This window comes from Epinephelus moara, chromosome 18 (assembly GCF_006386435.1).
Source record: "Epinephelus moara isolate mb chromosome 18, YSFRI_EMoa_1.0, whole genome shotgun sequence".
Taxonomy (NCBI): domain Eukaryota; kingdom Metazoa; phylum Chordata; class Actinopteri; order Perciformes; family Serranidae; genus Epinephelus; species Epinephelus moara.
Window position 1 is genome coordinate 32,029,269 of NC_065523.1, and position 16,936 is coordinate 32,046,204.

General features: G+C 44.8%; 1 protein-coding gene across 4 annotated transcripts in view; it reads right to left on the reverse strand.

Annotated features, from left to right (window-relative positions):
- LOC126405359 (RNA binding protein fox-1 homolog 2-like) overlaps positions 1–16,936 on the reverse strand; it is an 80,685-nt gene that overhangs the window by 54,284 nt on the left and 9,465 nt on the right. For 3 of the 4 annotated variants that reach the window (XR_007571570.1, XM_050069061.1, XM_050069060.1), the window contains exon 2: positions 10,673–10,723. Coding sequence is in view for 3 of the 4 variants with exons in the window: in XM_050069061.1 (XP_049925018.1) it covers positions 10,673–10,723 (51 nt within the window). In the remaining variant the exon portion in view is untranslated. Of the gene's footprint in view, positions 1–1,109; positions 1,530–10,672; positions 10,724–16,936 lie in introns of those variants that run through there. The other variant, XM_050069062.1, reaches the window with a different exon arrangement.

A 16,936-nucleotide genomic window follows, 5' to 3' on the forward strand; every position in this document is an offset into this window, starting at 1 on the left:
TGTGATGAGGCTGCAGGTCATGTGTCCACGCTGATGACTCTGAAATCCTACGATAAGTCAAACGCAGGCAGAGGGTCCGTTACCAAAAGACTGCTGTTGCTGTGTTTTCATTAATAGTATCTCTGTGTGTCTGAGTTTGTTGTGCCACAAGAGAGGGGGGTAGTAAAGTACTCCTGGCAACAACTGGTGTGTGTGTGTGTGTGTGTGTGTGTGTGTGTGTGTGTGCAGTAACAACTGTGCCTTGGCACCTGTCTCCCTCAATCCAGACACAGATGAAGTTTAAACTGCACGGACAGCTTGGATGACAACGTTGAAACGCTCGACAAAATCTCACCCTCCACCCTCTGTGCCTGCGACATGACAAGACACATACATATGAAATATAACATGACACTGTGTGCAGTCAGCATGGCGAGAGCATGCAATGGCAACTGTACATGCATGTCAACGCGGCAGTGGTTGCTACCTCATGTCTCCAGCTCCCCGAATCCCAGCGCCCCCCTCGAGGCCCAAAGGAACCCGAGACCAGAGAGCGGGACATGCTAGAACAGAGCCAGAGAACAGCTCTCATCCTCAGGCTGTCTCTCAGCTAAAGTAGCACAGACACGCCCACCATATGCTAAGAGCAGCCTAGCACACATCAACTCTGTAAACATAACATGCTGCAGTAACTGTTTTAATAAAGTCACAAAAACACTGTCGGTCTGCAGCATCCAGCTCGACTGATGCCTCTCTGAGTGCTGTCTCCACTCCAGTTAAACAAGCAGGAAATGTTGCATCAGTGTGGTTATGACCCATTAGCATGATTTCTTCCGAACAATTAAAGATACTTGAGCGCAAAGGGTTAAAAAGTGAAAGGAGCAGAGCTGCAGGGACAAGCCCTGCTGTTACCCTGATGCCCTGCCAACTATCTGACAAAGGCCTCACCTGGGCCAAGACACAGCAAACCAAAAACAGGCCATACCATATACAGCACCTCTCACTGTTTGATCACGCCAAAGTAAACTGATGAAACTAAATCATTAATTATCTGGTGATGTCTTCGTCCTGGTCTCGCAGCTCTCAACATGTGCACAGAAGTTGTTTATAGAAAGAAGCTGTAAACTTACCGGCAGCATTGCTTGGTAGTACAGCCCCATCATTGTCTGATCTAGAGGAACAACTGCTGACCAGCTCTCCACTTTCCTTCTCCTCTCCCCTTCCCTGTGTGTGTCTATTCCTCCTCCTGTTCCTCCTCTCCCCTGTCTGTGCTCTAAGACCATGAGCTGACGGTGGCTTCAGTCCACGTCTGTCTCACACATTCAAATTCTCCCTCGTTCACTCCCCTCTTCCTCCTCCTTCCCTTCGCCGGTGTCCCTTCTTCCACTTCTCCGGCACGCAAGCCTCGTCTGCCTGTCACTCTCTGCCTCGCTTTTTCCTCCGTCTCCCCGGCCCTGCTGCTCTGATCCCCCTCGGGCCTTTCTGTCTCTCTCCTCCTGACAGCCTGAGTCTCTTCTCTCCTGTCTCTCTCTTCTCTTTGCTCTGCGTCTGTCATTCACACGCTCGCGTTACACGTCCTGCTGCTGCTGCTCCCCCTGCTTCCTCTTGTTCCCGCCCCTCTTTTAAAACTTTCCCTCCCTCTCTCGGCCTCAGTCCCTCCTATCCATCAAAGCATCCATCCCTCCATGTAGCCATCTAACCCTGTTTCTGGATGGAGTCAGAAAGCTGTTGTTGCTGTCTCCTTAAACCCCTGGAGAGAGAAAAGGAACAGGAAGGAGATGCTGTCTTCTATCCACGCACTGGCTGCCTGAGAGCACAGAACACGAAGGCGACCCCCACTGCATTGCAGCTTTTTTTTGATGATTTATTTATTGCGTGGCAGCCTGTCAGCTCCAAAAAGCAGCGGTAGGTAGGCCAGTCGGTAGACAGCTAGGTAGCTAGCTGCGTGGGTAGGCTCCTAGATCACCATCTCTCTGCTGCAGCTGCCTTCATCACACAGATGGAAGTCTCACAAAACTGAGGGAGCGCCAGCCCCAGTGTCTAAACCTCAACCTGCACATGAATCTGTACTTCGCTGCATTGCGCCGTTTCCTTCTGGCTCGGGCTCAGATCCCTCGCTTCCCACCACTGTATTGTTAGGAGGCGCTTAATTTAATGCACCGCATTTTCATATGGGAGGGACTGAACTCTGCGGGAAAAAAAGCCATGATGCCAAGCTTTCAGACATCTGCTGAGGCTGGCTAGAACTGGGTCCAGAGGGATGGAGGGATGGAGGGAGGGCAGGGTAAGTGATTGGAGGTGGTGGTGATGTGGGGAAAGGGGCAAAAGAAGGGAGCCGGGCTGGAATGGGGGGGGGGGGGGGGGGGGGCAGGGACAGAGGGGCAGTGGATGCAAGCGAGAGATAACGGGATAGAGGGATAAATGGATAAAAGGCTGGGTGAAAATAAGAGCCAGGGATGACAGGATTAGGGCTGTAAGTGAGGAGGATGAGAGGATGAATAGGGGATGATCTGAGGATTAAGCACACAGACCGAACACTGCGATAAACACACGCAGTCACACACACAAACACATAGTGTACACAAAGATGTGCTGTGATCATATTCATGCTGCTGCACTTTGGCTGACACACAGACACACACACACACACACTCATCAGCTAATTTAAACAAAGGCCTGCTCCTTCAAACACAGCATCTAAAGATAATCAATCGCTCAGTCTTAACTTATCTATAGGAATCATCCACAAGATGTTCAGGAGAATTCTAATTAACCATGTGAAGGTTCTGACCGGCAATTACACTCAGGCTTCATCTGAACTAGGGGTGTAAATCACAGGTTTCAGCACGATACAATATTTGCTGATATCACAAAGTCTGCCATGACACGATTTCGATTTGATTCCATTTAGGGGCCTGCCATCAATATGAGACGAAATCAGTAAATATCCTTATTGTCTTTGTTTGAATGTTTAGGAAGGAGGTGTGCTTGGACAGAAATGGTGACACACGCCATGGGAATTTCAAAATAAAGGCATTTCTCTTAAAGATGATAATATGTATCAATGTTTTCACTTTACATCAATGATACTGGATCATTGTATAGATGTGTAGATCTGGGTTGATGTATTTTTACACCCCTAATCCACACACCCACACTACTACGGCATTTTGGAACACCTAAAACTGAGACCTCTGAAAACACTGCTGACACTGTTTTAGTTTGAAAACCCTCGAGTTGTGTTTTAGTCTGGCTGAGCAGAAATGAAGACAAAGACATTCACGTTCTCTTCCCAATTGGCTCTTATCAGTCACAACATTTCAAGTTAAAACATTATATTTTTTGTGATTTCACCCTTCTTGTGTGGGTAATGTTACCTCCTTGCTGTTTTCATTGCTCCGTCCGGCAATGGCTAATAGTCCAGGCTAGTACCAGTCTTATATGTCGCCATATTAGCTTTGTAACAACGGGTTACTTTCAGTAACAGTTGCGGCTCTTTGTCGGTCCATGCAAAGAAATCTCTGCTCTTACTTTTCACCATCTTTGTATTTTCTGTAATCAAGCAGCCAACTACAAAGTCAACAATCTCTTTCCTCCTCACACCAGTACATGCATGCCTAAGTGTATGCTAATGGTCATGTGATATGTGTTTTCACATAGTTAATATGTAAGGAGATTACTTCTGGAACGGTGCAAAAATGCTTATGTGTACACAGTAATTGTACGGATGTGGCCTTAGATACTGTATTACCTTTTCCACCCAAATTAGAGTGTGTATGTGTGTTTTTAAAACGTGGGAAAACCAATTACAACGTTCCTTTTTTCCCCATTTCCGTGGCTTCCTCCGACAATGGATAATAGTCCTGACCGGTACCATTCTGAAATGTCTTAAAGGTTTTTAAAACACGAGAAAAATAAGCAATAGAATGCTCTCTCATTACCCGCCCAGTAAAAAATGAATATGGCGTGTAAAATAAAAACACACACCCGCCAGTGGCCGATGGAAAATTCTGAATTGCATGTGGGTTTTTTATGTGCTTCAACCATTTCTGCCAGCTGTGTCAGACTATTTTGACCCTTGCAGCTTATTGTACGTCTGCCGGGAACGCATGACGTCAGCTACCGGAACTTGTTTCCCTAGCATTCTATGGTAATTTCTGAGCAAGATGTGGCGACATATTCCTGGCGTGAAGCAACCGCCAGAAAAGGGGGAAAACGGAGTACAAATGTCGCACAGCGTTTTATTGAAAAATGGAAACTACGACGAGGCTGGCCAGCCACGGTCATGGCTGACTTACAACCCCCACACCAACACGATGAGCTGCAGCCTTTGCCACAAGCACACCAGAGAAACACAGAGGACAGGGTTGGATTTTCATACTAAAAACATGAGGTAATTATTTGTAGTCAAACAAGGTATGATTTTTTTTATTTGGCTGGTGAAAAATATGTATGGCCGGTAAATTTTTTGGAAGTCACTGGCCAATGGCAGATGAGGTAAAAAGTTAATTTTACACCCTGCCAGCAGCTCGGCTACATGGCTCTGCAGCAGAGAGTATGGCTTTCTAATTTTTTTTTTGTTTCGTTTATGTTGTTGTTTTTTTTGGATGTGTCACTTTTGATGTTAGTAAACGGTAGAAAGCAGCATGGAGGCCTGCGAAAATGTTACACTGGTTACTTCTTTTTTATGTCCATTATTTGTCTGTAGTTTAAACTTGGTACTGACTAATTTTAAACAATGTTTGAGCACTGCTTTGATGGAGGCAGACGGTAGTTTGTGGCAGCACTTTCCTCCATCGCGCCTGCAAAGGGGCTAAAATTAGCACATCCACTCGGGTGTTGTATTCATCACTGTCGATCTAAGCCGATTGGAGCTGGAGCCGATAAATAACTGTGACTACTGTCGAGTCATTTGAGCTGGGGGTGAATAACGATTGCAATCTCACCCATGGAATACAAAAGCAGGATGTTAGTGGGTTTTTCGGTGCGAAAGGGGCTTATGATTATTGCTAAAAAATGCTCGGGTGTGGAGCCTCTATGACCTGTTTGTGTGTGTGTTTGTTGTTAGCCCTGATCATCTCTGTGACCTAAACAGCAGGAGACATGTATAGCCCCAGGGGTTTGAATGGCCATTTGCACACCCACACCCAAACACTAACACACACACACACACACACACACACATATATATATTTACTACTCACTGTGTGCAGCAGCAGGAGCCCACAGGAGCTTGTCACCACTTAACACACTCATATTGACACAGGCAGACCTACAGGCAGTTCAAACATGCATGCATAACACTAGACAGGAGCATTACCAAGACAAATGTACTGCAGCAATGAGCGAGCCGATCCGGCTAAGCTAGGCCAGGCTAGCCCCATTTGCATGATAACCAGCAGCTAGTGTGCAGGAGTCTCCTAATATGTGTGCTCAAGGGCAGAATGCATTAGCAGGGACGACTTTTAAATCATTTATTAAACAAATGCGGCAGTGTGCGCTGGCTTTGACTCGAACAGATGACAAGAGTTCAGACGTACTGCGGATCACAAATGTCACACATCACAAGCCCAGGTGTTTGTCTTACAAGCACATGAACCCAGACAGGGCCGAGACCGGAATATAAGACTGCTCTTACTGTGCAGCTGACTATTGTATGATTTTGTGCCCTGCAGGCAAGCCATCTTAAATAACTTGCTTCCATTTCTGTTTTACCTCTGCTCTACTTCTCTGCCTCGTCCTCTCGTTTCTTGTTTCGCCTGTTGTCTCTCTCACAATCAAATTTTCGATGTCAGATCAACACCCAGACAAAACACCGGACACAAGGGAAAGGAAATCTAGGGAAGTCTAAATACAATCTAATTTAAACCTGAAGCCAAGTTCTTACAGTCGAGCCTCTCTCTCGCACTGTCGGAGCACTGTATTCCCAAGAAAGGAGATACCGAGGATTGGAGAGTGAAGAGAGGGAAAAAAGGATACAGGAGAAGAGGATGAGGCCTGTGAGAATCTCCCATGTTGTGATTTGGAGAGGGAGGTTGTGGGGAACAGGCACGCAGACCAACACTCCCCTCCTGTGGCACTGCCAGAGAGCTGCACATCCCAAACACCAGCTAGAGACGCACGCACACACGCACACAAACGGAGACAAAGGCTCATGCACGCGAGCGCTCAGATACAGAGGCCTTTCGCATAAACACACCGGGGCTCGCGCGTGCCTACACACACTTCCACACACACGAGCATCGAGCTGGTTTGAGCCGCTCAATGTGCTCTGCTGCTTGGAGGTAGATAAGAAAATAGTCAGCTACCCTGCCGCTATGCTGCACACATAAGGCACTCATTACTGAGAGCAATATGCATGGAGAGACACTTAGAATGAGAAAGCGACAGAGAGGCTGAGAGAGAGGCATAAAAAGAGAGAAAGTGTGAGGGGAGAGAAACGGTATTGTGAAACGGGACTGCGGAACAGAGTGTGCAGAGCTTAGTTTAAAGAAGGTGATAGCTTAGTTTCTCTTTCTGAGGGTCAAGCCTTTGAAACAGAAGCTCAATTACCACCAGTTCCCCTTTCATCAATTCTTCTAACAGCCATCATTTATATGCTACCAAAGGCTGGAGCTGAGGAAATATCAAGAGCCTCCGCAGAACTTCATAACTGTCTCCATAATGATGTTGTAGTGCAACAGAGCCTGCTACAGGACAAGATGGACGACACCATCTTCCCCTGACCGAGAGTTAAGAGTCAGCTGCCATAGTGTAACCTAGGGATGTCAGTTATGGTTCATTTTGCTTTCCATAGCTCAGTAAGATAATTAACTGATTAATTTTCTAACAAAAACTGCAGAATGACTTGAAATACAAGAAGCACGTTCCTTTACCGTTGGTGCTCCACCGTCCAAATGAGCTCTGGCTCTGTATTTTGAAGCGCTACCCACTTAGAGGTGCTGAAATGTTAATGCTTTGTGTTGTAATGTCTTGCCCTTTATTTTATTTTCTAATGCCTCTTCTTTAGTATATTGCTGCATTTTGATTGCGTCATTGTTGCAGAAGAGAATGTGTCATCAAAGATTGGATGATTTCCCTCAAGCACCATTTCACCTCACTCTAAGCCTCTCCCTCATGGGCAAGGTTGTGGTATAAGCCGCGTTCCCACCAAACACTTTCCCTACAGTACCCTTAAGGCCCCCCGTTTCCACTGAAGAAGTTCCTGGTACTAATTGCGGGGCAGGAACTACTACAGGAACGTCCTCTTCCTCGGCCCTCTCAACCGCCGTGTCACCACTGAGAGAGCGGAGTAGGAGGAAGGTTCCTGTAAAGTTACCGGGCTCTGGATGTGATGTAATCGTTGCGCGACCATTTTGACCGGGGCGACGTAGTGGCATAGGGACGCTGTTAGCCGATAGCGGTGTCTGTAATAACTCACTAAACTCACAAAGTGGCCCGTGAAAAAAATATTTTTTCCAGCGGATGTCTTAGTTACAGAATAATTGAGCTAACTGGAGTAGTTTCATGTCGTTTCCGACAATGGGAGGCTTTTAACAGATGGCGTCCTGATGTTAGCTTTGCTGCCGCTGTTAGCTGTCCCTGTCAGCTGATGCTTTCTAGACATCGTGATTTCCCAAAACTGAATAAATACCACACATATAGCAACACTAGCTTTGCTAGCTCAATCATGTTGTAACTAAGATATCCGCCGGAAAAAATATGTTTTTCACGGACCGGTTATTGAGTTCGTTTACATGGCGGTGGAAGCTATGAACGAGCTAACCCTCGTCTGCTGACTTTTAAAAATGCCGGCTATTTTGTTGCTTTCTGTTGACGTCACATTCCGCCTTGAGTATATCCAATCAGCACCAAGTAACTCCCAAGCCCCAGCCAGGAGTTTTTCGGGGCCGTTCTGAGTACCTACTCCGAGGCAGGGACTTGTTTAGCCCCTGTAAAAGTTCTGGAACTCTGTTCTTCGGGGGTGGTTCCTGCGGTGGAGACACGCACCAACGGCCCTGGCCCCGTAAATTTACCCCGAAGTTCCTGCGGTGGAATCGGGCCTTTAGAACCGGTACGCAAGCCGTATGGACATGTACCTAGATGTCGATGTTCTCAGAATAAAAAAGAACTGGGGTGTTTACAGTGTCTTGTCACAATTAATGGGATACTCAAAAATTACAGTTTTTTTATTGACTCCTTGTCAAGCAAGTGTGACGGTTCTCTATTGACCAGTCAAAGGAGCTGCAGTGTGTCTAGCTCCACCTTTTAGTACCAGGTCAGTGCGCCAGGTAACGCAACAGAGGGGTAAAGAAAAAATAGAATGGAATTTAACACGATAATGATTAATCAATTTTCGATTATTCGTTTAGGGTAAAAATGAAAAAGTTAGGTGACAAATAATTAATCAAATAAAAATCTGATTCTGAAATATAAACAGTGTAGCCTCCTCTAACATTGTAGCTATCAGTAGAATGGTGTGATTCGAAAGCATGTTTCAGTAGCTATGTTTCCATCCAAAAGTGATTCGAATCATTGGGAAATGCACATTAAAAGAAATACGAATCCTGTGTGTTTCCATTAAATGTACGGACTTTGGTGAAAACTACGAACTCGCGCAAGTTTTTCGCAGAACCAGGAACAAAACAAGTCCCGCATTCTTCTTCTTCTACGTTTTATGGCGGTTGGCAACCAGCTTGTAAATGCATTACCGCCTTCCCGACCCGGAGTGTGGATATCACCATGGAGAGAGGTGCGCTACGTCAGACTTAATTCGAACATAACTGTTTCCATCCCCCGTTTTGTGAATCAACATTTTTTCGAATCGACCAAAACCCAGCTAAAGCAAGCGTATTTTAGTTTGTGTGAATCAGGGGATTTTAATTCGAATTTTTTTTTAAGTTTCCATCATAATTTTCCGATGCGATACTTCTAGATGCGCATCTAAACAGGCTGATGGAAACATGGCTAATGACTATTATCAATTAAAGGAGGCAACATAACTATTTTGAGACAAGGCCGCCATCTTGGGGTCTGGAAAAAGAACATGGCGACACTTGAAAATTAAGCTACCAAATCAAAGCAATACTAGTTATATGTGTTTCACATGTCTAGGCCTCTACATTAGGGATGCACCATATTGGATTTTTTGCCGATATCCAACATGCTGATATGTAACAACTAATTTGACCGATAACCGATATCGATGTATCCACTTTTTTCCCTACATAATTCTAGTGATCATCAAGTCTCTTCTGTAGTGGAATTAACATCATATCGTGCATGCATACTCTTATCGTGATGGCCCACCGCAGATGGAGACATGAATTACGACACTTTTTGGTGTATGTAATATTTTTTCATTATGCAAAATAAGAAAAAAAAATCTTGGCCGATTACGATTTTATCTTAAAGCCAATATACCAACGGTACAAACGTGTCAGTATTATCGTGCATCCCTAGTCTGCATTGTCTCGAGTCTTTGCTCTTTGGGCAATTTGTACCACATCTGAGCGGCATAGAATCTAAAGCAGCGTTGCCATGTTTGGTTGTTAATCTGGGAACAACCGGTTATCCAGAACCAGCCAACTTGAAGTCGATATTATTGTGCATCCCTACTCTTTATATGTTTAATAGGCTACACAATGCTGTCAGAGATTATATAATATGTTGCTGTGAGCATTCAGTATTGCTCGGTATTAGCAAAGTTTTTATGTTTGTATTTTAAATCACGATTGATCAATCACGTGATCTTTAATGTTACTAATGATCAACTAAATTTAGTGCTTATAATTTGCATCCTTAGATGGAATGGAGTGGTTCTGTTGGTACCATCCAAAATTTACGACAATGGAAACACAAAAATAAGCGTTCAACTGGAGTGAACTGAACCGAACTGTTTGGTGGAAACAAGGCTACAGAGGTCTGCAAGACCCACTGGGTCCCAATGGGTCCAAACAACAGAGTCAAAACACGATGAACTCAAGACATTTTTTTTAATTGATTGGGCCTGGGTCCAACATGGGCTCATTTAACTTCTCTCCTTTCATTGAACCTGTATACACACAGCGCACAACGTACTAAGGAGCCAGCTAGCGAGGTGCATCATATTGTTAACTGTTTATTAGTAATGTGCAGATTGCAACTATATTCACTGTGGCGTTCCCACCACAGCAGAAATGATATGTGCGTCTCCCCATTAAGAGAGACTCTGTGCATTCACGCATGAGACACACTCCATTGATTATTGAACTCTCCAGACATGCCAACAGGATCAGTCAGGATCTCATGTTAATTAATGTCCTGTGTTCTTCTACACACAATGGGAGTCCCCTACCAGACCAATTGGAATTAACCAATCAACCAAAATGCGTAACAGGTCAAAAATATTCTCAGTGGTTCATCGTTAACATCCCTAATATGAATGTTATACTTCATTCAGAAAATATCGCACTTCTGTGTCAAATTTTAGGCACTACCAAGAGTGAATTTATCCTTGTGCTGTTTTATTCTTGTCTCAGTTTTCTGACACAGCACCGAATTCTCCTTTTACATCCTTTGAGACAAAACCTCAATGAACATTTGATTAATGGTCCTTCAAAGGGGGACTGTGTGGATGAAAACTAGCATATCTCAAGTGACTCAAGGATTCTGTATTATGTTAGTTTTTAATTTATTGTTACAGAGGTTGTGCAAGCCGTCACTAATCTCTTACCTGACTGTGAGGTGGGTATCCATGGAAACCGGGGTTTAAAGGCTCATTGTTCTGCAAGAGACAACAGGAGGGAAGAGAGCGGCGTGAGTGGCTGGGCTTTTGAAAAATGAGTGGATGCAGCATGACAGGCAGAAACTTTTACATTTCGGGTGAAATACACCGACAGAAAAAGCTCCACTTGGCTTGTCTTCAGACTAACGAGAGAATACGCCAGAGGTATTATTAGAACAAGACCTCTTTAAACTAAAAGCATGATCCAAACAAATATAAAAAAACAACCTCTAAACATTACAGTGCTTTTGTTTTTCAGTGTGCGTGATTATAAAATGACAAACATGATGCTCAGTAACAGAGCAAAGTTCAAGCGAGGACAGAAGACAGTTCCCTGAAGATAAAAGACTGGTTAAATTAAGTTAACAGTTAACAGCCGTGTGGATGCCATGACTGGTGAACCACTACTGCAGAGCTTACATATCCAGCCGTGCTAACCAATCAAAATCCACGAGAAGAGGGTGAGCCCCCCATCCCTCATCGACCCTGCCCCAGAAACCAGTGTTGTGGTTAATTGCTCAGTAATTACTTTTAATTAGATTATTTCGGTCTCTCCTACTCTTTTCTCTCCAACTATCATTTTCTCCAGCGTGTCTTTTTTTTGCCCCGGCGAGAGCAGCCATTGTTTGCTGCAGAGTTAGGTGAGGAGGAGGAGGAGGAGGAGGCAAAAGAAAAGACAAAAGAGGGGGAGAGCTGGAACAATGGGAAAAGTTAACCAAACGATGATATTTTGACAGCAGAGAGAGGGGGAGATGACACCGGCACAGTCTAGCCTGCTGGCATGCCTCGCAGAGAAAACATGACCGCCTAGTGAGACTCATGCCTCTGCTCTCCTTGAGGCATGAGTCTCACAAGGCGAGGAGGGGGGAGGGGAGGAGGAGAGAGAGAGAAGACGACGGGAGAAGGTCTGAGGGGTGAAAGAAAGAAAGAGAGATGTGTGTGTGTGTACATATATATGTGCTGGGGGATGGGGCAGTCTCACAGAACTGCTGATGTTTTCATTACATTTAATCTGCAGGACTAAGGAGCAGACAAAAATGTCTCAAATCCCCGTGCTGCCCCTCGGCCTGAATGCACTCGTCCATTCAGCAAACAGCTTGAGTGTGGGCCGTGTGATGCCACAGCATTGAGCAGGGCAGGCTTGGCTTCTGAGGAGCGTCAACAGAGTTAACCTCCTGGCCCTGACCTCGAGCTGCCTCCTGCGGAAATCACTTCCTGATAACATTCATCCAGCCAATCGAGGGCGAGAGTCTGAGACAGAGGGCCACGGTGACATGAGAGTGACACACTGTCTGTCTAAACATACAGACAAAAAGCTATCAAAGCTGATCCTGCAGTGTAAGACTGGGACTTGGAGATATGCTGGTTTAAGGATGACTTAAAGTTGTGCATCGGCTCTACGCAGAGTCTGAGTTTCTGTGAAGTGCAGTAAAGTTTAAATAAATCAACACAGCTTAAACACACAAAAAAGTGGCCTAATAGCAACCACATAAAACTCAAGTACAAAGTTTGTGTTCACAGAAAAAACTTTCTTTTGCTTGTAGGGCAGTACCCTGAAAGTCGGAGATTCAAATCCTTAATCGGAGACCCCACAGCCGACTGAGACTGCTTCAAGTAGAGCAGGTTTTGCTGAGGAGTGAGGACTCCTGACTGTCATGCTACTCTTCAGTACAGAGTGCGACAGTTGTTGCGGCACAGAGGAGGAGAAACTTTACACCGCAAAGCTGTGGTTCCCAACTGTTCCAGCAACGAGGTCCAGATTTCTCCTTAGTCATCAGTTCAAGGTCCACAAAGTTCGATATATTTAGCATCATACTTGTGTTTGGCCATGTGGTCGAGGTAGTTTGTTGTCTCTGTCAAGAAGCTGTCTGTTAGTCACTCACTCTACAGCAGGACACTGCACTTTAAAATAAAAGCTCTGTGCCGGGAATTCCCTGTACTTCAAAATAAAGTGTGTTTTTTAAATAAACTTGACATTCTTGTCCAGTCAGAACGGACCCACAACCCACTTTTGGACTGCTACCCACCAGTTGGGAACCACTGCCGTAAAGCTCCGAGATAACATCATCTTCTCTCTTCTGCTTGGATGTGGTGAATTTACACCAGTTGGCAAAAAGCGTCATTAGCACTATGAGCTTGTTTACTGTATCATATGAATGCTGCTGTCACACTGAACGTCTCGCTGAACCTCATTCAAATTTTAAAACTTGTCAAACATTCGTATTAAACAGCCGAATTTGATTCATTTGACATCATTTTGAGTCGGGTGCGACCCGATTTGCTCGACACGTTTTCCCCACAAATACAACAAGCTAACGTCATTCGTATAAATTACATTTTACATTGCATAAATTCACCTGGCAGCTAGCAGACTTTTCCTCTACTCTTATGAAGCCATGAACAACAGAAACATTAAACAAAGGTAACGTTAAAAAATTTGGCTCCATTATCACTCACGAGGTTCACCGACAAAACAACTGTCTTATACAAGACACATTTTGCCAACAAATACAACATGCTAACATTATTTGCAAAAGCCTTTGTCATTTTAAATTGCATAAATTAGCCTAGCAGCTACAGCATGCTAACTTAAGAATAAGATATGACATTTCCCATTGCAAAAATTAGTCTCGCGACTAGCGGATTTTTCCTCTACTCATATGAAGCCACGATAGATCACACAAAAGACTTAGCTTTGTTTCCACTGAGGGAAATGGTTATCAGTTTACAAATAGCATGTAGCACGTAAGGCTACTGTTTAGGCTATGGCATACGCTACCACAGACTACAGTGTAGGGTACACGTCTACGCAGAGCCTGCACTGTAGGTACAGCACTGGCTCAATGCATAAGTATAAACCCTGCTTAAGACCAAAAACAGATGTGGTGATGATGTACGGATGAATGAAGGAGTGTCTAGACAGGGCTGGATAGAGAGAAGCAGAGGGGGAACGAGAGCGTGAGGTTAAAGAAACGTCCCAGATGTGAGGAACAGGTAAGAATGAGAAAAGAAAGCGTTTTCTTCTGATGCAATAAACTGCGACTCCGTGTGTGTGCGTCCAGAGTCGGGGGCCGTCCTCCCTTTTCCCCCGTCTGAAACAACCCTTTCTTTGTCTCCACTCTCCACTTCCTGTTTCATCTGGAACCAATTTCCCCCTCGTGCCTCGTCCCCAGGGGGAACACTCTCCTTGGTGCGCCACAATTACAGAGGGAATGGACGGGCTTAGATTCAGCAAAGTACTGACTGTGTATAAAGCTGCTGGTGCTCACCACAGCACACATGGAAAGGCAGTATAAGGAAGCTGTTCACAGCTGAATCTCAAGTCTACAAAGCCTTGGGCAATGTCAACGGGAAAGAGAAAACTCTTCCTATTCTAAGTAAAAAAAAGATGCATGTTGGGAGTTACCAACTCTGTGCTGCATTTCAAATAGGACTGCACTGACGCTCTGGTTTCAGTGCACCAAAAACTGGAGCTGAGCACTGCTAGTGGGACGAAGCAGTAGAGGAAATGTGATAATTTAACTGTATTACTTCAAAACACACACAATTACAGGTGACTGAAGTGTTGAGAATCAGTGCTGTGAGGCTGAAGGCGCTGCACTAGCTACAAAAACTGTGAGGAAAACTGGAACGCCAGTGAAATCTAAACCAAAATTATACCCAACCATCAAATTATAGAGTCACTGTTTGTTCTGCAGTGGACAGAGTGGAAAGAAGAAAGAGGAGGAGGAGTTTACGTAGAAGAGCGGGAGGAGGGAGAGCAGGGTAGAGTTTAGCAACATCTGGAATCAATCTGTCTGCAAGAGGAGAGGGAGGGAGCGGAGAGGAGAGGGGTGGATGGATGGGGGTAGGACAGAGGAGAACGAAAGGAAAGAAAAGAACAGAGAGAACAGAATGAAAATAAGGGCAGAGACAGACACACACAGGAGGTGGAGGAATGTGGGGAATAAGACGGCCAAAGCCAAGAAAGGGGAGAGAAATATAAAGCAGTAAAACATTTGCGAAATGGAGACAATGAGTCATAAGTGAGGAATGCCATGTGATTTATATTTTCTTAAGGGGTGGGGGAAGGGACCGGGGGTCTGAACTTGATACCTCGTTTTTAGAGACTCTTGTTTACTCACACTAAAGCACACACACACACTCCCTTTGCCATACGCCAATGCTTTTAAGTAAATGACATGTCTGCGTGTCTTGATAAGTACACAAAAGGCACCCTCATTGATGCCTGCCATACTTTTTTAAATAAATAAATAAAGAACGAACACGTCATGCTGCACTAAGCCTGTCCGGGTTGAAAGCCGGGCTTTCGTACTGCACTTCTGCAAGTTTCCATTAAGTTAATTCCATATAGTTTGTGAGCGAGGAGGAGCCTTTGAAGGCGCCGGCTGGCTGACTGTGAGGGCTTCAGGCTGCACTGGCAGGGATCAGCAAAAGCACAGAAAACCAGTCACACACACATAAACACCCTCTCTCCTTCTCTCTGTCTGTCCCCCTCTCTGACTCCACGGAGGGCAAAACTAAAGGGCGTCTCTCTTGTTTATTTTCACTCTCTCCAACTTGCTATTTTAGGAGAAGGAAAGAAGTTGGGGAGTTGCTGGAGCTAACGGGTAGGAGCAAGGGAAGAAAAAGGAGCAGCAGTGGTGGAGGAAGGCAAAATGACATGAGGTCAACAGATGGTAAGAGGGGAGGGGAGACAGAGGGAGGAGGGGAGCGGGATAATTAAGGGGGCTGCTGCAGGCATCCAGTTGTCCCGAACAGAACAGCCCGAGGAGGTGGACTTGGCTTTATCGCGGCCTCAATCATCACCAAATGTAAGAAAAATCCCACCTGCTACCACCAACAAATCATTACCCAAAAGACCCAAATCCTGACACGTTTGACAAAAACACGACACATGTAACTGCGGAGGACTGTGGCTTGGAGCCAGCCTCTCACCCAAACAGAAGGTGTGATGGAGATCTTGGAGCCAGAATCAGGTCAAATGACTTTTAACAGCCTCACTAACATCACAAGATGCAGTGTTTCCCCAGTATTCAGTTATGACGCCGCTGCTAAAATCTCACACAGCCATTAGTATCTTCTGCTGCTGTGTTTCACTTTGAGGAGTGGAGCAGAGGAGAGAGGTGAAGATAACATCGGTGCCAGTTACCAGTGATGGGCAGTAACTCATTCAAAGTAAAGAGTTGCTGTAGTAATGTTTCTTTTCCCCGTAACTATTTGTGTAAAGTAGGGCTGGAAAATAAAACGACATTCAACTCTATATAGTTTTCCTTAACAGAGATATAATAAATGTTCAATAAATATTCAATATAATCAAACCACACATACGCCCATAGAGGGGGGCGGTAATGCACCTTCAACACCAATTGCCACCTGCCCTTTAACAGATAAAGAAAAAGAAGTAGTACACCTCACCTCACCAGAGGTTGACCGTAGCTCCATACTGGCTGAACAACCAAAACTGGATTTTAAATCGTTGACAGCTGCAGGCTACAGGCGACAAAGAACTAATGAAACTCGCTGCTGGGTATGTTGTGGATAATATGTTGCCTATCTCCACGACTGACTCTCCGTGTTTCGGGTAGATCCTTGGGAAATTATCGGTCAAAAGCCCCACAGGTAAAAAAACATTAGCAAGCTATCTAGCCTTAGCTGCGCTTATAGGTGATTACCGTGACATTCACTCAGAGACGCTCATGCAAAGGAAATTTGAGGAGTATTGTTACGAATTATTGTTGGTAGGGAGTAATAAGTACAGTAATAACGTTACTTTTGAAAATAGTGATGTGTTAAGCACATAACATTTTTTGAGTATCGAGCCCAACAATGCCTTTGACAAACTGACTCGGTAGTGAACGACTAACGTGCCGATGGATTTGGTGTTTTTAGCTAACTAGTGATGCTGTTTTGAGAAAGAAAACAGAATAGTTAGCCTTGCACGAAGAGTATACAACAAGATAAGGAGTGCTACGTCTGATCAGGTGCCAACTAGTCATTAGAACAATAAGTAAAAAACAGACAACATAATTATTCATAAAATCGCAAATAAATAATCGAAGCCATCTGGCTGTAAACGCGTTTCGCCTGATTGTAGGCACTCGCACACTCTAAACTAACACACATGCTAACAATAAGCACCGTAACAGTGCGCCATCTTTTACCTTATTGTTCATCATGGAGTTTGCTGAAAATAAGCACTGCGCCAGACTC